Genomic DNA, 26,868 nt, shown 5'->3' with positions numbered 1-26,868 from the left:
GCTGCTGGAAGCTGGGACCCTAAGGGGCTACAGCGAGTGAAGAAACCCTCCGCCCCAGGGAGGTGCCGGCTCTCGGACGCCTGGCTGGTCCTAACCACAGATTGGAGAAGGGGCCTGGGGTGGTGGACAGAGCTCCAGAATCGGCCCCTGAGAGACGGGCTCAGGTTCTGCCTTTGCGGGCCTCCTCAGCCTTCTGGGTCATTGCCTTCTTTGCCAGCCCACGAAGAAAGTTAGGAGGACCGGAACAGACCCTGGAGGTGGGCACACTTTGGGAAGTGCAAAGACGGGTACGTTTTCCTGAAAGCTTCTCTTTTGCTGGCAGATTTTGGAGTGGCTGAATCCTGGGGCTTTGGGGGTGAACCTCGTGGTAGAGGAGACAAAAACCAAAGTAAAACGCGTGATAAAGCAGGTAAGAGGCCGTGCCTGAGGCACTCCAGTGGGGCCAGCGCCCCAGACACACACGGTCCTCCCCCACCCTAGAGGAAGGCTTCCTCATACGACAGCCGGGTTCCTGTCTGCCAGCAGTCCTGGAGGCAATCCAGGGGCGGCCAGGGGCTGCGGGGGGAGCCGTGGGGGTGGTGTGAGGCTCCTTGGGGTTCCCTGGAGACTGAAGTCTTCCACCTTGATGGGGAAGGAATGCTCATGTTTATTCCAGCAGCAACCACCACCACACTCCCCATTGACTTGGGCATGGTGCCAGGCATCCTCGTCATCTTATTTAACTGCCCACCAACTCAACAAAGTGGGACCGATGACCCCTTATCCTTAGCCAGGGATAAGGAGCTGGTTGGCATCACCGACTCAATGGACATTGAGTAAGCTCCGGGAGTTGGCGATGGACAGGGAGGCCCGGCGTGCTACAGCCCATGGGGTCGCAAAGAGTTGGACATGACTGAGCGACTGAGCTGAACTGAACTGAAGGAGGCTGGCTGGGGAGTAGGGGCAGGGACTTGCCCAAGGTCACACAAGTTTAAGGGCAGGTCACCAACCCTGGGCCCTTCCCCTACCTCCTCACCAGGGCTGGCATGGCAGGGTGGAGTGCGCACTGCAGGGGGTTGTGTAGTGTGCACCTTGGCATGTCCAAGCCCAGGTGGTCTGGAAGAGTGGAGGGTCTAGGCCAGAGCTTGGCTGCGGGCTGCTGCCAACGCCCTTCCGCTCTGCCAGGCCTCCTGTCTCTGCAGCAGTTCCCCTGAGGCAGGCAGGCAGGCAGGCCGGGAATGCGTACAAGCCTCCTGCTCCTTTGTGGGCTGGCTTCCAGGACTGACCCCCCAGCTATCCACTCAGGACAAGCGCTAAAATTTTCTTGATTTTTCACTCTGTATAAGCAACTCTGATGGGGCTTCCCTGGTGACTCAGTGGTAAAGAATCCACCTTTACAGAGACTCGAGTTCAATCCCTGAGTTGGGAAGATCCCCTGGGGGAGGAAATGGCAACCCACTCCAGTATTCTTTCCTGGGAAATCCCATGGACAGAGGAGCCTGGCGGGCTCCATGGGGTCTATAGGGTCACAAACAACTTAGTGACCAAACAACAATAAGCAACCCTGATAAACAATCTTAGTTAATTTTTTTTTTTTGAGGATCCATGGTCTCCTTGGGACAAATTCCTAGAGGTGGGATTTCCAGGTCAAAAAGAGGTGATAATTTTAAAGCTCTCAGTATGTTTTTGGCCAAAATGACTTAAGCACGAGCCCCTGAGCAGAAGAAGGGGACGCACAGGGCGCCTGTTTCAGGGTCTTCACACGGGTCTGAGAACCACTCTCCAACTGCAGTTTCATCTGTGGTCAGCTGATTACAGGAGTTCTCCACTGGTAAATCTTACGAGCGGAAGTTCTGGGTGAGGATCTGGTAAGATGTGGGGACAGCGTGCACCCACAGTTGCTGCCACCAGAGATGGTGCAGAGTCGAAGCTGGTGCTGCTCTGTCCAGCACCTGCCTCTCTCTGCACACGTTCCCCAGCAGCCACGTCCAGCGCTGGGGACAGCCCTCCCGGCCCAAGTGAGAAATGCAGGATAAGGCTGACACTTTGCCAAGCTCCTTGGCTCTAGGGGCGACACACTGTTTTCCTCCCGGCTTTCGAGATGGTCTGAAAATGGTTAATGATGCTTTGAAGTTTATGTTATGCTGTCCTAAACTTATCCTTGCAATAGGAGCAAAGATGATCTCACTGCTTAAAGTATTTCTGGATCCATCCCTTAGAACCTCTCCAGGCCCATCTGGTGCTGTGTGGTGGGTTACGAATGACAGGAGCTTGGCACCCCTGGTGAATGATGCTGGTGGTGGTGGCAGTGACGATGGTAGTGACTGGGATTTTGATGCTGGTGGTGGTGATGGCAGTGGTGGCAGTCTTGATAGGGGTGTTCACTGCGTGTAGACTGACTGAGCTCTCTTGTGCTGCTCTAGGTGGAGTGCATTGATGAGCATCAGGCCAATGAGGCCCTGGAGGAGGTAACTCTCTGGGGGATCACCTCTCCAGAGGGTGTGATGCAGGACGCACAGAGCCTGTTCTGTACCCGCCTGTGGAGTGAAGAATGGGGGCTGCTGGGGGCTTGGAGAGTCAGGACCAGCTCTTGGCCGGTGCTGTGGAGCCAGATCCCCCATGTCATGAAGGGAGTCTGTGCCCCAAACATTTATTTCTAAATCCAGGTGCCGACAACTTAGAATATACATTCTCAGAGAAGATTACCTTTAAATGTTGGCTGGGTCCCTAGGCTGTCCTACCAATAACCATCTTTTAAAAGATCTTTTTCTTTAATTATGAAAGTATCAGTTACAACAGAAAATTTGGAAAATAGAGAATGTTTAACAAAGAACACGTAAATTCGTTTACATTCCTTAGATCTGCCTGTCGGCACTGACGGTAACGTCCTGGTTTATAGTAAGAGCAGAAACAGCTGCGTATGCTTCAGTTTGCTGGGCAAAGGCTCTGAGTTGTTTTCTCTGCTCTTCTTGGATTTTACACGAAGCTAAATGTCTCCCCTTCCATCTAGTGGCCACCCGTTTCTCTTCTTTCTGGAATCACCAGCTTTCGAGCTTTAGCAGCAGCTATTCCATCCACAGCGTGTCTGAGGCACAGTGGTGGGCCCAGGCCACATTCATGGAAGGAAGAAGTGGGGGGCCATCCCGTACCCCACCAAGCATCACAGCCCCCCTGCCCAACTCCCTCCCACATCCTGCTAGGCCACTGCCTTTCACACCCAACCCGCCATCATGAGCAGCTGTCCATCTGGCTCCAAGTTGCTAAGGGAGCCACTTCTGCCGCCTCACTGCGATCGTTCTCAAAGCACTTGGAGCTGAGGGCAGGGGCCTGGGACCTCTAGTGCCCACAGCCAGGAGGCCAGGGGGCCAGGGCACAGTAGTACCCTCCTCCCTTCGGCCACACCCGCTCCTCCAGACATCCCGGACTCTGCTTGTTTCCGGCGGGCCAGGCATTCTGCCGGCATCGGCTCACCTGGTCCTCCTGACACCCCACAAGGCAGATAACATGGGTACTGCTCTTTCCAGATGGGGCTGGGCAGCTCAGAGAGGTTGAGGAGCCTGTCCCCAGTCACACAGCACAGCCAGCACATCCTGGAGACAGGACTTACCCCGGGCCATCTTGCTCCTAACATCCGGGCCGCCCACCCTCCCGGGACCCCGCCCCTGCCCTGGGCGGAGGAGCTGGCTGAGATGCAGTCCTCCCCACACTTCCACCTCATCTGCCCCTGTCCACAGCTGATGCCGCTGCTGAAGCTTCAGCACGCCCACATCTCCATCTACCAGGAGCTCTTCATCATGTGGAACAGTGAGGTGGGTCAGAGCCGGTCCCGTGGACTCGGCGGGCACAGAGGGCCCCCCACCCCGCCGATTGTAACCCTGTGAGCACCAATGGCAGGACCTCTGCGAGGCGCCCCCTGGCTCTGCACCCTCCGGGCCATGCGGGGCTTCTAGGCAGCATCTTACCTGGGACCCTACAGCCTCTGCGTGGGGCTCATTATCCCACTTTCCAGGAGAAGGCTGGGAGAAACCAGCTGGCAACAACGCAGTGTCTCTCAAGTCTGGGCCTGGCAGCCCCTAAGCCCTGCGCTGGGTCCCGGTGGCCATCTGACTCCTCGTCTTTCCAGGGACCCCGAGGCCTGCCTGCTGGTTACTCCAGATGGGGTTGAGCCAGGGGCTGCTGGGTCCCATCAGGCTAGACCCCTCAGAAGGAGGAGTGGGTCTCAGCTGAGCCCTAAGGGATGAAGGTGCCAGGGCCCCAGGCGCCGTGGCCTGCATGTGCTGTGGTGGACTCATGCACCTTTAAGAAAAGCCCAAGTGGGGCAGGAGCGGGGAGCCACTCGGGATGGGCCGTGTCCACCCCCTGGGGGGCGAGGGCAGTGCTGCCGTAGCCACGGCCGGTGCTGGCCCGGGGGAGGAAGGTCCTGGAGCGCTGATGGCCCAGGAGGTCACAGGCCTGGGCTGCCGGGGGCCTGAACTTGGCACCTGGCTAAGGGGTCCGGGCAGGACCCGGCTAAGGGGCTGTGTCCCCAGCAGATCTCCTCTCTGTTCCTCTGCCTGGTGATGGAGTACCACAAGGAAAGCTTCCAGAATGTCATTGAGAAGAACAGGGTGGCAAAGACAGCTATAGACTCTGAGGTAAGACAGACTGCCGGGGATGCCAGGGCTGGGGCCCACCTGGACCTTGTGAGGCCCCACAGCGGGGGCAGAGGGGCACCGGCAGAGCGGGGGGCAAAGACAGCCATAGACTCCGAGGTAAGACAGACTGTCGGGGATGCCAGGGCTGGGGCCCACCTGGACCTTGTGAGGCCCCACAGCGGGGGCAGAGGGGCACCGGCAGAGCGGGGGGCAAGCACCACTGGAGCCCAGGCTCATTTCTTGCGACGCTTATGAATGAAGGTATTTGCCTACCGTAATGTACACAGGAGAAGGCGATGGCACCCACTCCAGTGCTCTTGCCTGGAAAATCCCATGGGCAGAGGAGCCTGGTGGGCTGCAGTCCATGGGGTCGCTAGGAGTCGGACACGACTGGGCGACTTCACTTTCACTTTTCACTTTCATGCGTTGGAGAAGGAAATGGCAACCCACTCCAGTGTTCTTGCCTGGAGAGTCCCAGGGACGGAGGAGCCTGGTGGGCTGCCGTCTATGGGGTCGCACAGAGTCGGACATGACTGAAGTGACTTAGCAGTAGCAGCAGTAATGTGCACAGATCTTAAGTGTAGAGCGGGCTGAGTTTTGCATGGGTGGACACTCCATCCCCGCCTCCCATGAGGTCAGAGTGCTCCTGGCCCTCCAGACGCCCCCAGCTGGTGCCCAGGGCCCGACTGCCGCCTCCGGAGATCCTCTGCCTGTCCCTGAAGTTCCCACAGATGGGCTCGGACAGCATGACATTCGCCTGTGTCTGGTTTCTCCTGTTTGTCCTGGTGCTTAGATTCACTCACCTGTGAGGGTGTCAGGTGACTCACGCCTGACTCACACCAGGTGATGCTTCTGAACTGTGGTGCTGAAGGCTCTTGAGAGCGCCTTGGAGATCAAACCAGTCAATCCTTAAGGAAATCAGTCCCGAATATCTATTGGAAGGACTGACGCTGAAACTGAAGCTCCAATACTTTGGCCGCCTGATGCAAAGAACTGACCTGATGCTGGGAAAGATTGGAGGCAGGAGGAAAAGGGGATGACAGAGGATGAGATGGCTGGATGGCATCACCAACTCGATGGACATGAGTTTGCATAAACTCCGGGAGTTGGTGATGGACAAGGAGACCTGGCGTGCTGCAGTCCATGGGGTCGCAAAGAGTCGGACACGAATGAGCGACTGAACTGAATTGAGTGTGTCATGAGAGCACGCCTGTCCACGGCCAGGCGCGGCTCCATCGGATGGCCGCATCTCCATCGCACGCCGCATCTCCATCGCACACCTGGTCCCGGGGCTGTGAGCACCTGCATTGCTTCCAGTTTGGGGCTGTTGCGAGTGAGGGCCGCCACGAACACTGCAGGGCATGTGTCTGATGGACCGAAATATCCGTTTCCTGGGGGAGTCCCTCAGCGTGGAGTTGCCAGGTCACAGAGTGGCTGCGTGTGCTGCTGTGGCCAGCGTCCCCAGTCTCCGGGATGGCTAGTCAACTTGGTATTGACCCTCAAGTTGCGGCCCTCGGGCTCTGCATCCCGGCCCACCCTGCTCCATGTCAGTCTTCTTCTTTTTAGTGTCTCTTCACGGGGCTGCGCAGGGTCTTAGTAGCGGCTGGTGGGATCTTTGGTCTTCGCCAGGGCACACGGGATCTTCGGTCTTCGCCGGGGCTCACAGGATCTTCGGTCTTCACTGGGGCTCATGGGATCTTCGGTCCTCGCCGGGGCACGCGGGATATTCGGTCTTCACCGGGGCTCGCGGGATCTTCGGTCCTCGCCGGGGCTCGCGGGATCTTTGGTCCTCGCCGGGGCACGCGGGATATTCGGTCTTCACCGAGGCACGCGGGATCTTCGGTCCTCGCCGGGGCTCGCGGGATCTTTGGTCCTCGCCGGGGCACGCGCGATCTCTAGCTGTGCCGTGTGAACTCTCGCTTGTGGTCTATGGGAGCTCATTTCCGACCAGGGATCAAACCCATGCCCCCGGCATTGGGTGCCCAGAGTCCTAACCACAGGACGCCAGGGAAATCCTAGACTTGTTAGTTTCAATTAAGAATCACGTTTCAGCCTCACTGACTTTGAGCATGGGCACGGTGAGCACGTTGTGGCCATTTGGATGTCTTCTTTGGTGTCTGTTCAGGCCCTGGCCTGTTTAAACATGGGGCCATCCGTCTTACTGATCCGTACAAACGGACAAATGGTGTCTGTATCCTGGACACGGTGCCCAAGTGTCTCCTAGTCTGCAGCCGCCGGCTCACTTTCTTAGTTGTCACGAGCTGAGGTTCATCAGTGTTTCTCTGGTTGGTGCCTTCTGAGCCTTCGGGGCAGCTGTTCTTGGCCCAGGATTAGGATGATATTTTGCTCCGTTCTCCTCAGACTGGATCTATCTCGCTTTCACATTTAGGCCTGTGACCCACACCACATGACATTTACTCTGGACACACCTCTGTTCTGTGGGCCTCTGGGAACCGTCTCCCTGCTGGTGATGGGTGGGTGGTGGTGGGGTGTTCCGAGGGGCACCCGGCTCCTCTCCCAAGGTGGGCCTCAAGACAGGCTCAGAGTGGGTTTCAAACTTTGTGTTTGTAGAACCCTGTCAAGCACAGGATGTTCTCAGAACCCCAGTAAGGAGATCAGAGGCACTCTACTCAGGGGCCTGGGGTCAGGAAGTCCGAGGTCCTGCCCCTCAGCCCCTCTCGGGCACCCTGGGTGGGGTCCAGGATCTCAAGAACACGGTGTGAAAACCACTGCCCTAGAAACCACATGGATCTTGTTGCTGACACAAACTGCTTCCAGAATGTTCTCAGGGCTCTTTGCACACTAATGACCTGGACATGGAAGTCCCAAGTGAGAGCTGAACACTCAGCATCTCTGGTACCCTTGAGGGGTGGGGTGCAGGTAGAGCTGGAACCCAGGGACAAGAGCTTGGGGATGGAACCCAGGGCCTTGCAACTGACGAGGTCTTGCTGTCCTGAGAGCCCCCACGCAGCCCTCAGCAGAAGCTCCCGCGCTGGCTCTGAGCTGCTGGCCACTGGCTTCAGGCCCATCTCGACCCACAGGGTGGGAACGGGCTGTGACCTCACGGGCTGCGCTGAGCAGCCCCTGAGCTGCCTGTGAAGGGCGGGCACTTCCCGGCCCCCCATCCCGGCATCTCTTTCTCCCCAGTGGCTGCAGAACATGCTAGGCCAGGTGCTGGACGCACTGGATTACCTGCACCACTTGGACGTCATCCACAGGTGAGCGGGTGGCCGGGCCCCTCCCGGGGGTGGCACCTCCCAGGGCAGCGTCCACCAGGGGCAGGCCCATCCATAGGAGGGAGGGGCAGCCGGACGAGGGTGGGCCCTGCTCCTCCCGGAGCACCTCCCAGACTCAGAGGGAGTGCCACCCCCTCTGCGACCCTCCCCAGGCACACAGGGGGCGGGAGGTTCTAAAGAGCAAGGCAAGCAGCAGATGGCAGCACCCGTGGGCTCCGGGCCCTCCCAGGCTGAGCTTTCGACCCTGGGAGTCGCAGCGGCAGTGCAACTGCACGCTCTAGTCACCACTGGAAGGACCCGCCCGTGGGTGAAGGAGAGAAAACCATGTGAACCAATACAGGCAGGGAGCGCTTGCGATCCTGTTAAAGTCACGGATGGGAAGCCAGGCCCCAAACGAGCTCTCGGCTGAGATCTAGAAGGCTGCCAGTGGAGGGACCGCGGGTGGATCGCCCGTTTCCCTGCTCGTACTCGCCCCATTTTCCCCATTTGAAGTGACTGAGTGTACTTACACTTAAGAGAAGTGGTCCCAAAAGGCGTTTACTGAGGCGGGGGGAGAAGGGGTGGGGGCCCTAGGTGTGGCGGGAGTGGAGGGTTTGCATACGTGGCCCCGCCGGGCAGCGGGTGGAAGGGCGCGCCTCTCGGTTGCAGGAACCTCAAGCCCTCCAACATCGCCCTCGTCAGCAACGCCCACTGCAAACTGCAGGACCTGAGCTCCAACACGCTCATGACCGACAAGGCCAAGTGGAACGTCCGGGCGGAGGAAGGTGGCTGACCACCCCGGCCGGAGGCAGCGGTGGCTGGGAGCGGCGGGGGCCGTCCCCTCGAGGGGGGTCCAAGGGCAGGGGCCACTCTAGCAGCTGGAACAGGGCAACAGCAAACCTCCCCTTGCTCAGAAGGTCCCCAGAGACCACCCCCCCACCCCAGACTTCTGTGGACTCCACAGAGACCCCCTTGCCTGGGCTGTAACCGAGCAGGGTGCAACCACAGGGGGGTGGTGCACACGCAGGGTCCAGAAGACACTCAGAAAATGCTCCCCTTCATGGAGGGGGAGGGAGGTCTCCAAAGGAAGGAAGGGGAGGGAAGCGCGGGGAGGGCTGGTGGACGCCGGGCACTAGCTCGGGTTGTGTTTATTTATATGTGGCCGTGCGGGGTCTTCATCGCTGCACAGGCTTCCTCTAGTTCCAGACGGGGGTGCTGCTCTCTAGATGCGGTGCGCCGGCTTCTCACTCCGGGGGCTTCTCTTGTTGCGGAGCACGGGCTCTAGGCACACGGGCTTCAGCTGTTGTGGCCTGCGGGCCCTGGAGCACGCAGGCTTCACGAGCTGCAACTCGCAGGCTCCGGAACTCGGGCTCCGTAGCTGTGGTACCCAGGCGTGGTTGCTCTGCAGCCTGTGGGGTCTTCCCGGACCATAAAATTGAACCGGTATCCCCCGCACTGGCAGGCGAGTTCTTATCCACTGCACCACCAGGGAAGCCCCTCGGGTTGGATTTCTTTACTGAGCCTCAGAGTAACCCAGGAGATGGTAGAGGTGAGGAGTCAGAGAGATGTTTCCATCCTCTGAAAAGACCACAGGGCAAAGGGAGCTGGGCTTCAAGCCTAACAGCCATCAGGGCGGTGAGAGGAGAGGGCGGCTCTCCATGGGAGAACGGCAGAGTCCTGGGCTGGCAGGTGCTGGTGGCATGCTGCCCATGGTGGACAGGTGAACCGGTGGGTGGGTGGATGGACATGCAGACAAGTGGACAGGTGGATGGATGGGTGGGTGGGCGGGCAGGTGCGTGGATGGGCCGGTCTGCTGGCAGTGTAAATGGCAGGGGTCCTTGGGCCCCACTTTGTCTGGGCAGTGGGGGTCCAGAAAGGCAGGGGTGCCCAAGGTGGGTCAGGCCCTGAGCCGGACAGGGACCCCGTTTGGGCCTCCAGTTGAGAAACTGGAAAGGGACCTAGAGCTTTGTCTCGAGGTCCTGACACGCAGAGGCGATGCTGAGTGAGCGCACGGTCTCAGCCTTCCTGGAGACGCCCCGTCCGAACATTCCGGCAGCCACCGTGGGACTCAGGGGTGCACACGGCCAGCCTGGTGGGCCCCAGCCTCGCGGGCCAGGATCTTACTGGCCTGGGGCCTCAGACAGCGTGTCTCTCCCTCCCCCGAGGAGAGTGACCAAGGGCCCATTTTCAAGCTGCTTGCTTCCCTGAGGAGCACAGGACTTACGTATGGCCCGCCTCGCTCCTGCCAACAGACCCCCTCCAGAAGTCCTGGATGGCGCCCGAAGCCCTCAGCTTCTCCTTCAGCCAGAAATCTGACATCTGGTCCCTGGGGTGCATCATCTTGGACATGGCCAGCTGTTCCTTCCTGGACGTGAGGGCCTCCCGCCCGCCCCCGCCCCTCAGCCCCCGGGAGCCCACCTTGGCCCTGAGAGGGGCACACGCCCCCATGGCATCCTCCCGCAGCGGGTGTGCCTGTGTGAAGCCCCCTGTGCTCCACCCCACTGGGCCCTCGTGTGGGGGCGATGCTGGTAACACGCCAACCTGGCCCTCACAGAAGCCCCTCGGGGACGAGATCCGCCGAGTTCAGGTGCGCTACCCGGCCCACCGTGGGGTCCCGGCCGTGGAGGGAGGTTGTCCCCACTCCCTCAGGCCAGTGAGATGGCCACTGGCTCTTCTCCGAACCTGCATTTCTTCTTTGGACCAGAACTCCGGGGCACAGGTGGCCTCCATGCCTTCCTGACAGCGGCGGCCACCGTAGCTCCCTCTGTCTGGGGTTAGGCCGCCTCCCTCCCGCGGGGAGAGTATACACGGTCCTCTCTCCTCCTAGACGCTGGAAGCCATGCACCTGCGCAAGTCCATTCGGAGCTCCCCCGCCAGCCTGAGCGGCGTCCTGCGGACCATGGAGGAGAAGAAGGTCCCCGACGCGAAAACCTTCCAGGCCCTCTTGCCTCTGATGCTCCAGGCCGACCCCGCGGAGCGAGTCACCGTTAGGTGAGCTCAGGCTCCGGGGTCCCATCTCACTCTTGTCTGCCACCGTCTTCCCCTCTCAATCTCTCAGCGGCCACTTGGGGTTTCAATGCCACAAAGTGCTCCGTCCACGGACAATGGCTCCTCTGAGCTGGGCCGTTCCAAGCTGCGGCCATGTCTCTGAGCCCTGGCCCGACAGGGGCCACGGCCCTGGGCGCAGGAGCGTGTTTGAATTCTAAGGTATTTTAAAGTCAGAAGGACAAAATGATCCATTCTGCGTTCTGTTCACCTTTACTGCAACACAGCCGGGAATTCTTTTTTTTTTTCAGTCTACATTATGGAGGGAGGGGTCCACGCGGGTGCGAGTGCTGGGTCCCTCCTGGACGGGACGTGCCGGGGCGCCTGCTGTGAGAGGTGCTTGAGAAGTGGGCGCCCACAGAAGGTGGGGGCCACGCGGCTGCCGGCAAGTGGGGCGCGGGCACAAGCGGCGGCTCTCTGCCCCTCCCCAGGGACGTGATTCACTTCACCTTCGTGCGTAGCAACTTCCGGTCCTCCAGCCTCGCCCTGGTTCTGCGCCGGCAGGTGGTGCCCGAGTTCATCATTGACATGCTGCTCGAGAGCAACGTGGCCAGCATCTTCGGTGACCGTGGGGGCCCCAGAGGCCAGCGCAGGGGGGCCCCGTGGCCTCTTTATAAAGCTGGGGGTCCCTGGACTGCTCCTCCCGTGCGGCCGGTGGGCTTGCCCCTCATCCTTCCCAAGCGTGCCCTGCTCAGTAGACCCCTCCACCTGCGCCGGCCGGGGCCACACCTCTGCTCTTGGGTGGACGTTGGGTCTGGAGGTCACCTTCAGTTCAGGCCTGGCTCCGCCCTCCCACCCCGCTGCCCCTGGTGTGGGTGGGCCCTTCACTCCCTTCTCCCCTTCAGCGGCCCCCTGCCTGGGCTACAAGGGACTCCCTCCCACCCACCTACCCCCCAGTGAACCACCGCTGCCTCCCTTTGTGGGCAAGGGGCACCCCCTGGGTCCTTGCGGCCCAGTCTCCCCATCTCTTGGTCATGGGCTTTGGAGGCAGACAGCTGGGTCCAGTTGAAGCCCATCACCCGCTAACTGAGTGGCCTCGAGGGAGTCACCTGAGTTGAACCCCCTGGGTGGGCGCTGAGGCTGACCTTGGACTTTGGCCCGGTGGCTCTGCCCAGGAGGTGGGGATAAGGGCATGGCCTCACGCCTGGTCACATGTGTCTGTGTGGTGGGGGGCTCACAGATGGGCCCTGAGCTGAGACCTCCCCACCCTGCCGTCCTCTGCAGAGGTCATGCAGAACTTCTCCAGCCGCCCTGAAGTCCAGCACAGGGCCCTGAAGAGGCTCCTGAGGATGCCTGAAGACCAGCTGGGTAGAGCCCCCGGCCCCAGCTCCACTCCGTCCCTGCGCGCTTCCTGGGGAGCCCTACCTGCTCCAGCGCTCCTCGCTGGACTCCTGTGAGGCCTGATCTGTCAGCATCCGCGGCTCCACTGCCTGCTGGGAGCAGGAGCCTGGACTTCTCTTACTGAGCCGAGGGTGGCGGGTGGTGGATGGCTCGGGGTCAGAACCATCTCCTGTGGCCTCATTCCACCTGCTTTTCCTGGATGCTACACAGACACCCCACCTCTCCACCGTCCCTCTGGTCAGGCATCTGAGTGGCTGCTGATTTCCCAGGGTCATAACCGAGTTCACATGGACCACCTCGGGGCGTTTGTGAGCTCCGTCCGCTTCTGCATAGTAAGACCCCAAATGTGCAGGTCTGAGTACTTGATGTTTTCACAGACGCTGCTTACTGCCTGCGCAGACGCACCAACCTACTCACCTCTCAAGAGTGCATCTCCGTTGAGTGTTAATACTAATACCGTTAATTCTACCAAAAGATGGGTTTTGGAAGATCTGCACTCAACCTGTCTCGCCAGCCTGAATATTACATGCATGCACCCATCCACCCACCATCGGTCCCTTCCATCCGCCGTCCATTTGTCCATCATCCATCCATCCACCCACCATCCATCTCCTCCACTCACTGTCCATCATCCAGTATCCCCCTCCATCCACCCACCACCTGTCCCCTCCGTCCACCGTCCATCCTCCTCCTCCATCCACCCACCGTCCATTTGTCCATCGTCCATCCTTCCATAGCAGGCTGTCCCAGTGGCTGGGCTGCACAGATCACACAGGCCAAACCCCAGCCCCCTCATGAGGCTGCGGAGACCTCCCCTTGGCCATTTCCCTTTCCTTCTCCCTCCCCGCGATCCCATGGAGCTGGGCTGTGGCCAGGACAGAGTCCATGGGCAAAGAGAGTCTGCTCCCAGGGAAGGCGAGGGCGGTGCCGGGTCCCTTCCGAAGGGGGCCTTGGTGGCCACCCCAGCCTCAGGCACCTTGTCTGAAGATGGGCCGGCCACGACTCGGCTTCCTTGGCGCCAGCAGCTCTGACCTTGTCACTCTCACCACAGGGACACAGGCTGGGAGAGGGGACGGCAGTGGGAAGAGGCACAGCTGGGCCTGGACCCTGCCGCCACGGCCTGCTCCCCTCCCCGTGCTTGGCACAGGTCCCGGGCCGCCAAGCCGACAGTCTAAGGGGCCCGCAGACGTCCCCTCTGAGGGCAGCCGCAGCCAAGGGCGCTGGCACTCTGGAGTAACACCAGCTGGGTTCTTCTGTCAGCGGAGGGTTGACCTTGTAGAGCTGTTAGGATAGGAAGCCGGCTACAGTGGACCAGTGGCAGGCACTCCGCATACCTGACGAATGCTGTCTGGCCACCCAGGGCCCACGTGCGATGCCCCCAACTCCCGGCGGGGCTGGTCCCTGGTCTGGTCCACACGCCTCCCCCCACCTGCTCCTGTCCACCCACTCAGGTCTGCCGTGGCCAGAGGAGCTGGTGGACGTGTTGCTCACCGTCATGAAGCAGCACCAGAGGATCCTGGACATACAGCTGTGTGCCTGCGCCCTGCTGCTGCGCACCCTGGGCCAAGGTGGCTTCCCCGGCCCCCCACACCCACCCTGGGCCCGGGTGGGCTCCCCCTACCCCCCGACGCCCACCCTGGGCCCGGGTGGGCTCCCCCTACCCCCCGACGCCCACCCTGGGCCCGGGTGGGCTCCCCCTACCCTCCGACGCCCACCCTGGGCCCGGATGGGCTCCCCCTACCCCCTGACGCCCACCCTGGGCCCGGGTGGGCTCCCTGCCCCCCTCACCAGGTCTGGCCTTGGCGTCTGGACCCTTTGGGCGTTCTGCCAGCCAACCTCACCCCAGGATGACGGCACGGTGTGGCCAGGAGACTGGGGCAGCACCCGGGGCCTGCCTGTGACCTGCTCTGGGGCCCTGGGCCAGCTCCTCCCTGCTCTGGCTGGTCTCCAGGCACGAGAGGAGGAGCTGGACTCGGGGTCTGACCACCCGCCCCCCCCAGGCAGGCTGGGCGGGGTCCTAGACATGGGCTTCCACGGGGGTCAGCTGAGGGGGTAAGCGAGAGGCTGGAGCCAACGGTCTGGGCTCCTCCTGGAGTCTTTAAACAAAGCTTTAAATACCTGGTTTTTAAACTGGAATTATTTCACTACTTTTCTGAACTTTATTATTTAGGTTGAATTCCCATGCAACGCTTTACGTGTCCACTGTGATTAACGTCTACCCTGGCGTGGGCCCCCAGCCCCGAGGTCCTTGACTTGGTCACACAAGCACTTGTGGGGACCCGCTCTGTGCCCCGTCCTCAGCGTCCTCCCTGCAATCACGGAGGCCCCCTCCCCGAAGCCCCCAGCCTGGGGTAAACCCTCCTCTCCCGTGGCCCACGCAGCGCTGGCCCAGGACCCGGCGGCCACAGTGGCGGACACCGGCACCATCGCCGCTGTGCTGCTGAGCATCCTGCAGAGCCACCCCGCGGAGGAGCAGCTCCTGGCCATGGTCTACAGCCTGCTTACCATCGTGGCCAGCCAAGGTGGGTGCCGCCTGGGCCGTCCTCGGGCGCTGGGCACAGAGCGGGCGGCACCCAGCCCCTCCACAGGGGCACAGACACCGCCTCTGGCTGCCCTGCGCCCACATGCGTCCCTCTGCCTACAGGCATGGGCCCTGCCAGGCGGCGACATCACTGTGGGCTTCAGGTTCCTGCCCTTGCTCCCCCTCCGGCCCCTCCGCCCCACCTCACAATGGCCACCAGCAAGTCCTGGCCGAGGGGCGGCGTGGGGGAGAGGGTCACCCCCTAGGGCCTTACCCAAGTTGACTCCCGTCTGACCACTCACCTCTGCAAAGGGAAGCTGGGGCCCCAGAGAGCCCAGGCCCTCACCTGGAGCCCGCCCGCACTAACGGGCCCACCACAGTCCACTGACCTCATGGCGGGGACTGAAAAGCGCTGCCATGCGCCTTCATGCTGGGATGACAGGCATAAGTCAGGGCCACTTGGCAATGTCCGCTTACCACCCGAGAGAAAACACCTTGGAAGAGAAGCCCTGGAGGCTGGTCCCAGCCCAGTGACAGGACGCGAGGTGCTGGAATGGTGGCCCAGGGGATGGACCAAGAGCACCCCTTTGTTTCCGAGCCCCATGCTGGGCAGAGGCTGGCTCAGAACATGCTCTAGTGACTAAGCACGCGTGAGATCGTGGTGTCCGAGGTCAGGAGAGGAGGGAGGGGCCCCAGGGAAGGCCTCCTGAGGAGGGGCTCTCTGTGGCCTCACTCCAGGGCCCACCCACAGGACTGGCCACAGACGAGCTGCAGAGGGCCTGGCTGTTTGAGGACATCCTGAAGCGCCTGGACAGCCTCCCCAGGAGCAGGGACATCTGTATCCACGGCCTGAGCCTGCTCTGGGCCCTGCTGGTAGATGGTGAGTGGGCCCGAGGTTGGTACCCCTCCCCGCTGCTCCCTGACCACCTGAGAGCTGGGAGAAGGGAAGGGGCAGACCCTGACCCTAGGCCCCCCACCCGCCCACCCCAGGAGGCCCTCTGCTCGCACACATCAGAGGCTTCCCTGGTCTCACAGGTTGGCTCTAGCACTGGGCGACCTCTCTTGACTTTTGATTCAGAAAGGGGGACCCCCGCTGGCCAAATGGCTTCCTCTCCAGGTCCCACTGGGCCCTCCAGCACCTGGACAGTCATTTTCCCAAGGAGAAGAGGTCTCCCAGCCTTGGAGGGCCCTGAGCACAGCTGGGTGCAAGATACCCCAAGCCTCCCCTTGGGGTCTGATGCCTGCCCAGACTTGCTTAGCAGGCTGGAATCGGCCCTCCCATTTCCCCATCTCAGAGGACAGCGGACCTGGAACCCCAAAGCTCCTGCTATCCCTGTGGCAGGTGGGGCCAGGGGCCATGCACACAGCAGGCACTTCTCCCCTCGCCAGGAAGTGGGCGACCCCTCCTTCTCACCCCATCCCGTTGCAGCTATCATTGTGAACAAGGCCCCCTTGGAGAGAGCCCCGGCTCTCGTCACCGAGATACTGGTCACGTTCCCCAGGGACGCGGAGGTGGCTGAAGCTGGCTGTGCGGTTCTGTGGCTGCTGTCCTTGCTGGGTGAGCAGCTGGGGGCCCAGGGCTGGAGAGCTGGCCGGGCCCTGGACACAGGCGTGCTGGCCCCTCCACAGGCTGCATCCGGGAGCAGGAGTGTGCGGAGGTGGTGGACCTGCTCCTGCAGAGCGTACGGCTGTACCAGGACCGAGTCCTGCTGGTGAACAACGCCTACCGCGGGCTGGCCAGCCTCGCCAAGGTGTCCGGTGAGCCTGGACCCAACGGGGCTGCCACTCTGAGGCGGGGCGGGGGGGGGGCGGGCTCCCCAGTGAAGCCTGCTGGTGGCCCACAGACCAAAACCACACACACACTCAAAGCAGGAAAAAGAAACACCCGTAGTCCCAGCACGCAGGCGTCCTCTGCACCCGGTCACACTCGCTGGTGTGACCCTGTATCATGACCGCCTCCCCTGCCAAGCACACTTGGTGTGAGCAGAGGTGCTTGGCTGTGAAGTCAGCACAGCAGACTGGGTCTGAACCCCACCGCCATGGGAACCCTGGCTGCGCCCGACTCAGGACCACAGCCCTCTAGACTCTAGAGATGCTTGGGGCCTGGAGTCCGGCCAAGGCTGCCACCAGCGTCAGGGTGGTTCAGCCTGTGACGTCTGGTCCGCTTGGATGCGCAGGCTAGATGGGGTGACCCTCGCTCCTGGAGAAGCTCTGGAGTGGGGCAGGGTCGCCCCTTTCTGATGCAGATAACCTAAGCTGCAGGCCTGCCCCCACTCTGTCTGGGATCCCAGCAAACCGGGCGGGGACAGGGCCTGGAGCCCTGAGAGCAAAAGGCTCGTGGCTCAGCGCACGGGAGCTGGGTCGTCAGAACCCAGTGAGCCACACCCGAGTCAGAGTCTGGGTTAGGGTTAGAGGATCTATTGACACCTTGGGGTGTCCACCTCCCCCGGGACTCCAGGGGACCTGATGACACATGGCATCAGGAGCCGGGTCTAACCTGCCCTGACGGGCCTTCTCTCGTGGGGGCGCTCCCTCGCCCCTCCGGCCTGGGAGACTGCTGGGGTGGAGAGACAGGTGCCCTCTGCCGGAGAACACCCCCAAGGTGCACAGTGGTCAAGGCCTGACTGCTGTGGTTCCCGAGGCCACCGTGGTGTCCTCAGCCGGCTGAGGCTTGCTGCCCACAGCACTCTGGGCTCTCGACAACCCCACAAACTCAGTATGGCCGTTCCCCATCTCCTGGGGGACCCTGAGGCCCACCCATCAGGGAACGACTCCCCCCCCCACCCCCGCCCAGAGCTGGCCGCCCTGCAGGTGGTGCTGCCCAGGGAGAGCGGCAGCGGCCTGGACCTCATCCAGGAGACGTACCAGCTGCACCGTGATGACCCAGAGGTGGTAGAGAGCGTGTGCCTGCTGCTGGCCCACTTGGGCACCTACAGTGAGGACCCCGGCTCGTGGCCGCCACCGACTGGGGGTGGGCGGGAACGCGCTGGGCCAGGACTGTGCTCCTGAGTCCCTGGGATTCTCACTGAGCCCTGAAGGGTGGGGGCCCAGCCCTCTCGCACCGGCCTCAGGACCATCCTCTGCCTGCAGAGGAGATCCTGTCTGAGCTGGCGTCCAGCGGCATCCAGCCCCTGGTTGCGGAGATCCATGGTCGCTTCACCTCCAGCCTGGTAAGCGCCGGTGGGCACTCCCTGCTTCATCGCACGGCCCCACCAGGGCTGTGGGACACCCCACGGGGCAGGGGCAGCGCCCAGACACAGTCCAGGACAGCCAACCCTCTTCTCCTTGCAGGAGCTCGTTTCTTACACAGCCAGCGTGCTCCACAGACTGGAGGCGGCCGCCCAGCCCAGCTCCAAGGGCAGCCTGTAGATGCACCCTGGGGCCGCCCGGCCCTCCTCTCCCCCTCGACCTGTACCTGAAGGGGTGCCCAGTGCCACGGGCGTCTCCTGGGGGGCAGGGGGTCAGAAGAGGTGGGAGCCAGCCGTCCTCTCAGACATGGGGCCTCCACAAGGCGCAACTCAAATAAAAACATGCGTTTATGTCACACGACCTTCATGGTGGCTGCAGACTTTTCACACGGCCAGCGGGGGCTCAGCATAGCCTCGGGCGCTGCACGCCCCCTCAGTGCAGAAGGCTGTTCCTGTCCTGAGAGAGTCCGCACCCCGGGCCAGGCGGGGCGCTGCAGACACTCGCACTCACACGTCCATTCAGGTCGGGGGGCGCCCACCTCCGGGAAAACCGTGCTGGGCAGCCCGAGGCCCCCTGCCTGCTGCAGGCTCTAACCTGGAACTCAAATATAGTGGGTGTGCACGGGAGGGGGGGGCGAGCGGAACCCCAGCCTCAGGAGATCCCCCCAAGCCTCCGAGTGGCAGAGAAAATCCCTCAACAAGAGTGCGACGGGGCAGCCACGCGGTCCACGCCCGAGTCCACGGAGTTTCTTTCTTCCCGTTGCCGACGGCAGTGAGGCAAAGGGCCCCCCTCAGAGGAAGGTGACGAACACGCAGCAGACAACCGGACGCTTCCCGCCCGGGCCCCCGTGTGGGAGAGGCCCGGACGCTACAACCAGACAGAGACGCTCAGCTCAGCAGCACGCATGCCGCGCGCCTCTGCCGTCATGATTCTGAAACCCGCCCGCAGCATCCCGGCTCTGGGGACTCCGGGGCTCCGTCCGTCGTCTGATGTGGCTGCGGCTCCCGCGGGCGCGAGGGTCACCGGGGGCGGGGCCCTGCTAGGCGTCCTGGCTGTGGGCCTCGGGAGCGGGGGGCCGCCTGTCTCCAGCGAGGCTCTCCCAGTCCCTCTTCACCAGGACATACAGCCTCATCGCCACCTGTGCGTCCTGGACCTGGGGGACATGGGGCATCACCACGGTCATCCTGCCGGTGACCGGTGTGGCCACACCCCTCTGTCCATCCCGCAGCTCCAGAGTCCCGCTGCCAGACGTGGGGCGATGACGATCACTGACGTGGCCCCCGCTCAGGGGAGGGATGGGCGTGCTGGCTCATGAGGGGCCCCGGATGCCACACGACGCGGAAGGCCACCCCCTGCCCAGGCCCCACCCGATCGTGGCGACATGCTCCCACGTCCCACGGGCCCAGCCCGACACCCAGAGGGCCAGGCTCTATGGGCCCGCAGCCTCACCCTCAGCCCTTGGGGGCCTGTGGTCTAGACGGGACCCGGAGGCCCGTCAGCCCCCTCACCCGGGACCTGGAGGCCCCTCACCCCATCACCCAGAGGCCCGTCGCCCCCATCACCTGGGACACGCTTACCGAACAGTGCTCCGCCTGCTGCACCTGGATCCCCAGGATTCTCTCTGCAAGCAACTTCAGAGACGGCCGTCCACTCTGCCGAGGAGAGGGGAGCACGTTGCCACATTCGGGGGGGGGCCTGGGCAGGGGGTGGCCCGCTGAGCACTGACCCAAGGGACTGTGAGTGTCCCTCCCACGCAAAGTGGCCGTGTGGGCTGGTGACTGCCCGCTCAGCCTGTGGAGGACCAGGGAGGGACGGTGCATCGTTGGCCCCGGGCGGCCCTGCTCGTGGCGGGGTGGGGAGCAGCCCTGCTCGTCATGGGGCGGCCTGCTTCTGGAGCAAACACAACATGCCTTCTGGCCCTCGGCTGGGGGTGTGATCACAGACAAGAGCGGACCCACTGCCCTCAGCGGCACAAACTTTGGGTTGGCCAAGTCTTTTTTCTCTAAGATTACTTTTTTTAAAAACGTCTAATTCTCCTTGTGATTCTCGTTTATTTATTCACTGGTTTTTTTTTGGCTGAACCACGCAGCATGCAGGACCTCAGTTTCCTGAGCAGGGACTGACCCTGGGCCCCTGGCAATGGAAGCGCCAAGTCCCAGCCACTGGACAAGTAGGGAAGTCCCTCCTCTTAGTTTTAAAGGTTAAAAGGGAAACCAAAGCAAACCCAACACCTCTAACCAGGAAGCCAGCTTCCGGGGACCAGAACCCACAATCATGTGAACCACGCCTTCAGAGCCGCATGGCTTCAGGTACCTTCACTTGGGTCCTGAAAGGCTTGTACTTCTGAGTGTCCCGGATCTTCTTCTTTGGGTGGCCCAGAAACAGCGCCTGGAGAAGGCAGGCACGACAGGCGTTTTGGTGTCTGTCTGCAGAAAGGTGCACCCCCTTCTCAGAATCCCATACCGAGCATGCAGACAGGACAAGGCACTGATGAGAGCCTGAACTTCCAGGGGCGATTATCGCGGGACAGGTGATGCTCAGCAGGAAGAACGCGTGGACAGAAACACAGCCTTAAAAGCGGGGAAGGTGGAGACTCAGTCACGAAGGAACCAGCGACCATTTGTCCCGTACTTGAGTTTGCATCACACACACACACATATACACACAGGATGTCGGGGATGAAACGGGTCCCCCCATGACCTTGAGACAGGCCCAGGAGAAGGTGGAAGGCAAGTCTGCCCAGGTTACCAGGGTGGGGAGGGCACAGGGGCTGAAGGGGGAGCCTGAGGCAAGCCAGTGCGGCCCGGGGCAGAGACCCTAGCGGGCACAGGCCGAGCCCCACCCTCGGGAACACAGGAAGGGGCCCTCGGAGCTGGCCTGCCACCCGGCGTGCTGGCCTTCAGGGGCCAGCCTGTGAGATGGCCTGCCCGGGGTTTCGGGGTAACAGGCACTGGGGGTGCCCCCGCCCGGGGAGGGGGCTCTGCCCTGAGGAGTGGGGCCGTCGCTGGGCAGGGAGGCAGCGTCAGCCGTGGCTCCGTCTACCCGGGTGCGTGAGGAGCCGCCCCCTGCCCCGGCTCTCCCTGCGGGCGCATCACCCACTTCAGGAGGCGTGGGCCGACACCCCCGACGCCGCGGGACACAGAGGCGCGCGCACGCGGGGCACCCCCGACGCCGGGACACAGAGGCGCGCGCACGCGGGGCACCCCCGACGCCGCGGGGCACACAGGCGCGCACGCGGGGCACCCCCGACGCCGGGGACACAGAGGCGCGGCCGGCACCTTGAGGTCGTTGTGCAGCGCGTGTCCGACCAGAATCCGGCCCTGGAGCAGCTCCGCGACTTCCCTCTGAACAACTTCAAACTCTTCTCCTGGAAGCCATACACAGGAGGGGTTTCAGGGCCGCGCTGAGAGCGAGCGCTCCTGCCCCGTCAGACCCGGGGTGGGTGAGGCCCTCAGGAGCGGGGGGCCAAGGGGAGGCTGCGCCAACCGTGCTCGTGCCCTCGGGCTGCCCGCCCGGCCCAGGCAGCACTGAAGAGCCTGGGACCGAGGAGCGGCCGGGCTGCAGCATGGGCCGTGCTCGAGGACCCGAGAGGCGTGGACGGCAGAGACCACGCGGCCGGAGGAGGGGGCAGCTGCCTCAAGCCCCCCCTCAGGATGCCTCCAGGCCCCAGATCTCAGGGCCCCGAGCACAGCTCACCCAAGGGCAAAGTCTACAGACCAGGCACCTGGGTGTGTCCCAAGGTGGGACACCTCCGCCCGCCCCCCAACCTCATTCCCAATGCCGCAGCCATAGGGATCCTGAGGGAACCTTCAAGAACCCACCCCAGGCCAGGCCTCCCGCTGCTCACCCCATCCCCACGGCTTCCGAACAATCTAGAAGACCCTGCCACCTGTCCCGCCTCCCCAGGCCCATCTTTACCTCCCAGCGGCCTTCCTCCGACACCCGACTCCGTCCCACTGCCCAGCGACACCGCAGCTCAGGAACACTGGCCTGGCTGACAGTCAGGTGGCCAAGAGGCAGCCAGGCCGACACAAAGCCCACCCACCCGGGAGGGAGGAGAGACCGCCGGGCCCCCGCGGCGGCCGTGCCCGGCTGAGCCACCCACCCTGCGCCAGGTCCGCAGGCCGGACCCCGCTGACCGCGGTCCTGTAGTCAGTCACCGGCTGGGTTGGCTTCACGTGCTTGTCGTACACGCACCTCCCGTGCTGGTTCACCAGGGACACGCGGGCCACGACGCTCTCCTCCCCCTCGGGGCCCACGCCCACCATCTCGCAGTCCATGGCTAGGGCTTTAGTCAGCCTGGGGGACCAAGGCTCCAGGTTAACCCCGCGGGACCCGGGACCGGCTCCACCGCTCAGCGACGTGCCGAGGACCGGGCTCGGCCACACGCTGAGGCGCCTGCCCACATGACGGGAGGGGAGGGAAGCGGCCCTTTCCTGAAGACCCCCCGGCCTCCCAAGGCTGAGTGTGCCCCGCGTACCCGCCGAAGGGCCGCTCCTTCACCAGCGTGCTGCTGCTCTCGCTCTGGCCCAGCTGCTGCCTCGCTATGCTCGCTGCCTCCGGGCCAATGGCCGCTTCGATGTCCGCTGGGTCAACATCATCAAACCAGATGTCGTCTCTAAGAGACAGAGGGGAGAACGGGCTGAGAGTGGTGGCGAGCGTGGCCTGCTCTCAGGGCGCTCAGGCCCGTGTGCCTGGCCGCCGGCCACGGTGATCACCTTGGCACTTTCCCATTTAATTAAAAAATACGCCCTTTAGCTAAAATGGAGGAACCACAGAGCAACACAAAGAACACGAAACAGAAATACACCTCCACCCCTACCCGGGTGTGACGGCTGCTGACATTTTCTTCTCAGTGACAGAATGAACAGCTACCAGACATTTAGGAACCACCGATAAACATGCTGCCAGAAGGGAGACTCAGACACCCCCTGGTGCCCGCGGCGTCCCTGTGCCGAACCCGCAGACGGGGACGCCCAGGCTGCGATGCTCAGCAGCCGGGTCCTCTCCTCCGAGACGCACTGGCCGACCGGACAGGTCCCCTGGCCTCTGCCCGCACAGGCCCCTCCCTCGCGGGGCTGATCCCGACGACACCGCGGGAGTCACTGAAACGAACCAGCCTGTCGTCTGTCCCCGCCCCCCGGCGGCCCCTTCTCCACGCAGGGCCCAGCTGGGACCACTCTTTCCCAAGAGGGCGCCCGGCACCGGGACACACGCAGACCCTTAAACGCTGCTTCCCAAAACCTCCAGCCATTGTGTCTTCAACCCCCGGCAACACATAGCCAGGCAGACTTACAGACACACCAACCCCTGCCGAGCCATGGACAGGCAGCTGCTGGCCGGTCCCCTGTGTGGGCGACACCCAGGCTTTGTTGAGTAACCACCAGGCACTGGGGCGGCACGGGCACCTCACAGACCCACACTGGTGACCAGGCTGCGGCTCAGGGCTCCTCAGGAACTTGCCCCAAACCACCCACTGGCAGGACGTGGGAATCGGTTTTGAACTCAAGTCTTTCTGGCTTTGGTGTTCATTCATTCCACAAGTCTTTCCTGGGGGCCCACGAGGTGCCAAGCCCTGTTCTGGGCCCTGGAGATACAGCAGCTATGGGACAGGGTCAGCCTCCGCTATGCCTACGTTCTAGGGGAATAGACCTACCCTAGGTTAATTCTTGGAGAAGGCAACGGCAACCCACTCCAGTACTCTTGCCTGGAAAATCCCATGGATGGAGGAGCCAGGTAGGCTGCAGTCCATGGGGTCGCAAAGAGTCAGACACAACTGAGCGACTTCACTTTTACTTTTCACTTTCATGCACTGGAGAAGGAAATGGCAACCCACTCCAGTGTTCTTGCCTAGAGAATCCCAGGGACGGCAGAGCCTGGGATTTAGGAACCACAGATAAACATGCTACCAGGAGAACAGAGACTCAGACACCCCTTGGTGCCCGTGGCGTCCCCGTGCCGAGCCCGCAGACGGGGACGCTCAGGCTGCGATGCTCAGCAGCCGGGTCCTCTCCTCCGAGACGCACTGGACGACAGGACAGGCCCCCTGGCCTCTGCCCGCACAGGCCTGGTGGGCTGCCATCTATGGGGTCACACAGAGTTGGACAAGACTGAAGTGACAGCAGTAGCAGCAGGTTAATTCTAAATTACCTGAATTACCCTGAATTACCAACAAAGAAACCCACAACCCCAGGATAAGGGGACAGAGGGGCCACCAGCCTCGGCCTCCTTAGGGAGAGAGGCCTCAGTCGCTGTGACCGGGGAGGAGGCTGAGGCACGGGGCGGCCAGGGAGACGTGTCCGTCACCACGTCCAGCGGTACTTACTTGGTGGGCGGGGCTGGAGGCGAGGGGGCGGTCGGCTCCCTCGCTTTCCGCTTCTTATGTTTGATGTCGCCTTGTTGCGGGGAAATGTCTCCATTGGTCCTTTTCTGGGCCCCTTTCTCCTTGGGCTGCGCCTGTATCTTCCTGCTCATCAGCGATCCCGAGGGCCCGGAGGCCCCTGTGACCTCGGGGTCTGTGTTTTCCGTCCCCATCGCATCTGTCTTTGCTTTATGTGAGATGGAGTTTCTATTTTGTTGGACGCGCTGGGGCTGCTTTTTGGAATCCGTTTGAGACAGAAGTGGAGGCTCTTGTGGAGTCTGTGATCTTTGTTTCAGCAGCTAACAGAACCCAAAACAAAATACACAACACGTTGTAATTTGGAAATCACACACTAGAGACTGAAAAAAAAGTGTGTCTGTGTCTAAAAGCAGCCTGTTCCCACGTTCAGTTATTTTAGAGTTGACTCCTTCACAGCTGGCACGCGGTAGCCACTTTCTCAGTGAGATTTCTTGGTTTGCTCCTGCTGTGAGGATCTCAGGAAGAGACGGTCACGTCCAATGACACGGGGTGGACCACCACACCCCTGCTCCCCTCCAGGGAGGGCTGAGGTCTCCCAGCCCAGCGCCCTGGGTTAAGACCCTGCTGTGCAGCAACCAGCTGAGTGAGGAGGCGGATCCTACCTACCTGTTCCCATGATGTTTAGGGAACAGGACAACTGCCTTTCTTGTATGAATTAGAGAAAACGTGAAGTTTCTTCCCACAATAAATATCCATCCTTCTGCTCGCTTCTTTTTGCTTTACTTTCTTGTGAGAAAGAGGCAGAGTCACAGCTCAGGAAGTCCAAGACCCCTGGGGTTGCCCGAGGGAATTTCACGGTCTGTGTATTAGGACAGGAGAAGGATCTGGACTTCCCCCTTAAGGCGCAGGTTAACAGTCTCAGAAGCCCTTCTCTGCTCTCCCCCTCACCCACTCTGAGGCTCCGGGAGAGATCTCAGGAGCTCAGAAGAGGCTGCAGAGACACCACGAGGGTTGGCAGCAGCAAAGAGTGCAATCTCCCACCCAGCCCTGTGCAGCTGCACCCCAGGTGCTGGCTGTGTGACCCTGGGACTCATCCCTCAGCCCCTCCCAGTCTCCTCATCCAGAAATAAGCGGTACAGCAGCAGCCAGCTCCAGTGGAACCGGAGACAATTTACGAGTGAAGCACAGCCAACAAACAGCACTCAGGAGATAGTGACCAGTAAGTAATCTGCAAGTGAGCCTTGGCCCACTGATGGGCCAGAAAGGCAAGGAGGTATAACGTGACATTACGAGCAGGGAGTTGGGCGGGGCGGAGGGGTCTGACTCCTGGTTCTGCTGACCTGGTTGCAATCTACTTAAACTTTCGGGCCCATTTCCTCATCTGTAAAATGCAGAAGATAAAAGATCTGAGAGTCAGTCTCAGGTTAAATATGAACACGTCACCTCATCTCATCCAGCAGTGTCTAAAGCACATTTGAAGCGCTCAGTGATCAGTGGCAGTGGTCACCGATTAAAAGCCCAGTGTTACCAGAACTTCATGGCAAATAGATGGGGAAATAGTGGCAACAGTGTCAGACTTTATTTTTCTGGGCTCCAAAATCACTGCAGATGGTGACTGCAGCCATGAAATTAAAAGATGCTTGTTCCTTGGAAGGAAAGTTATGAGCAACCTAGATAGAATATTGAAAAGCAGAGACGTTGCTTTGTCAACAAAGATCCGTCTAGTCAAGGCTATGGTTTTTCCAGTAGTCATGTATGGATGTGAGAGTTGGACTATAAAGAAAACTGAGCACCAAAGAATTGATGCTTTTGAACTGTGGTGTTGGAGAAGACTCTTGAGAGTCCCTTGGACTGCAAGGAGATCCAACCAGTCCATCCTGAAGGAGATCAGCCCTGGGTGTTCATTGGAAGGACTGATGCTGAGACTGACTGAAGCTCCAATACTTTGGCCACCTGATGCGAAGAACTGACTCATCCGAAAAGACCCTGATGCTGGGAAAGACTGAAGGCGGGAGAAGGGGACGACAGAGGATGAGATGGCTGGATAGCATCACTGACTCGATGGACATGAGTTTGAGTGAACTCCAGGAGTTGGTGATGGACACGGAGGCCCGGTGTGCTGCAGTCCATGTGGTCGCGAAGAGTCGGACACGACTGAGCGACTACCCTGAACGGTTAGCAGGACCCTCTGCATCGAGCCTCTGCTGTTCAGCAGCCCACGCGCTCCGGCCCCTGCGATCGGCTCTGCTCCCCGAGTCCACACCAGCCCGCGCGCCCCGCGTGACCCACACACCGTCCCCCTCTCCGCCCGTAGGGCCCCTGCGGACTTGCCTCCTGCAGCGCCTTCCAGTTCGGGGAAAAGTCCTCCGGGGCCTTTGGGGGCCGCACCGCGACCACTCCGGGGTCGACCCCCGGCGTCCCGCCGGCTTCTCGCGCTTTGTTCTTCCAGACTCTTTTCTTCCGCCTTGGCTTCCTGACGGGCCCGGCGTCCGGCGCGGGGCCACGCGGGGCGCGCCCGGCGGCCGGCCCCCTCGCCTTCACCATTCCGGCCCCGGAGCCCGGCTCACCGCCCTCCGAGACCCCGGAAGCCGCCCGGCACGCGTC

At 61.7% G+C, this 26,868-nt stretch overlaps 2 protein-coding genes across 4 annotated transcripts in view; one reads left to right on the top strand and one right to left on the bottom strand.

The window, feature by feature from the left end:
- Nucleotides 1–18,284, top strand: part of STKLD1 (serine/threonine kinase like domain containing 1) — a 24,735-nt gene extending 6,451 nt beyond the window's left edge. Inside the window, exons 2-20 of the mRNA XM_086324266.1 lie at nucleotides 323–409; nucleotides 1,733–1,810; nucleotides 2,403–2,447; nucleotides 3,714–3,788; nucleotides 4,512–4,613; nucleotides 7,761–7,831; nucleotides 8,498–8,613; nucleotides 10,081–10,199; nucleotides 10,656–10,819; nucleotides 11,305–11,435; nucleotides 12,098–12,181; nucleotides 13,666–13,782; nucleotides 14,596–14,736; nucleotides 15,487–15,615; nucleotides 16,165–16,293; nucleotides 16,365–16,493; nucleotides 17,530–17,670; nucleotides 17,826–17,905; nucleotides 18,027–18,284. Of these exons, the coding sequence (XP_086180392.1) occupies nucleotides 323–409; nucleotides 1,733–1,810; nucleotides 2,403–2,447; nucleotides 3,714–3,788; nucleotides 4,512–4,613; nucleotides 7,761–7,831; nucleotides 8,498–8,613; nucleotides 10,081–10,199; nucleotides 10,656–10,819; nucleotides 11,305–11,435; nucleotides 12,098–12,181; nucleotides 13,666–13,782; nucleotides 14,596–14,736; nucleotides 15,487–15,615; nucleotides 16,165–16,293; nucleotides 16,365–16,493; nucleotides 17,530–17,670; nucleotides 17,826–17,905; nucleotides 18,027–18,104 (2,016 nt within the window). The 3' untranslated portion in view covers nucleotides 18,105–18,284. The remainder of the gene's footprint in view (nucleotides 1–322; nucleotides 410–1,732; nucleotides 1,811–2,402; nucleotides 2,448–3,713; nucleotides 3,789–4,511; nucleotides 4,614–7,760; nucleotides 7,832–8,497; nucleotides 8,614–10,080; nucleotides 10,200–10,655; nucleotides 10,820–11,304; nucleotides 11,436–12,097; nucleotides 12,182–13,665; nucleotides 13,783–14,595; nucleotides 14,737–15,486; nucleotides 15,616–16,164; nucleotides 16,294–16,364; nucleotides 16,494–17,529; nucleotides 17,671–17,825; nucleotides 17,906–18,026) is intronic.
- On the bottom strand, nucleotides 18,254–26,868 carry REXO4 (RNA exonuclease 4). Of its 3 annotated transcripts, XM_086324252.1 has the most exons (8): nucleotides 26,596–26,868; nucleotides 24,250–24,584; nucleotides 22,405–22,542; nucleotides 22,030–22,223; nucleotides 21,203–21,291; nucleotides 20,238–20,312; nucleotides 19,502–19,576; nucleotides 18,254–19,077 (listed from the first exon to the last, which is right to left on the bottom strand). In XM_086324252.1, the coding sequence occupies exons 1-8, from the start codon at nucleotides 26,806–26,808 to the stop codon at nucleotides 18,964–18,966; spliced, it is 1,233 nt and encodes a 410-aa protein (XP_086180378.1). In that variant the 5' UTR covers nucleotides 26,809–26,868; the 3' UTR covers nucleotides 18,254–18,963. The 3 variants fall into 3 exon arrangements, 2 of the variants coding, with proteins under 2 accessions (XP_086180378.1, XP_086180379.1); XR_015136094.1 differs by lacking the exon at nucleotides 22,030–22,223; XM_086324253.1 differs by lacking the exons at nucleotides 22,030–22,223; nucleotides 22,405–22,542 and adding an exon at nucleotides 25,842–25,866 and having other exon boundaries at nucleotides 18,271–19,077; nucleotides 24,250–24,380; nucleotides 26,556–26,868.

This window comes from Bos grunniens, chromosome 11 (genome assembly GCF_055505025.1).
Source record: "Bos grunniens cultivar Pamir isolate PY7600 chromosome 11, Bosgru_T2T1.0, whole genome shotgun sequence".
In the NCBI taxonomy this organism is placed as follows: Eukaryota; Metazoa; Chordata; class Mammalia; order Artiodactyla; family Bovidae; genus Bos; species Bos grunniens.
The sequence above is the reverse complement of the archived record's forward strand: the minus strand, read 5'-3'. Positions and strand labels throughout refer to the sequence as shown.

Excerpts from the sequence above, each read along its gene's own strand:
- REXO4 (XM_086324252.1), bottom strand. The coding sequence starts at position 26,808 with ATGGTGAAGGCGAGGGGGCCGGCCGCCGGGCGCGCCCCGCGTGGCCCC. Across the intron at positions 22,224-22,404 it reads AAGGAGCGGCCCTTCGGCGG|GCTGACTAAAGCCCTAGCCA; the intron begins GTACGCGGGGCA and ends TTGGTCCCCCAG. Across the intron at positions 19,577-20,237 it reads CTTTCAGGACCCAAGTGAAG|AGTGGACGGCCGTCTCTGAA; the intron begins GTACCTGAAGCC and ends TCTCCTCGGCAG.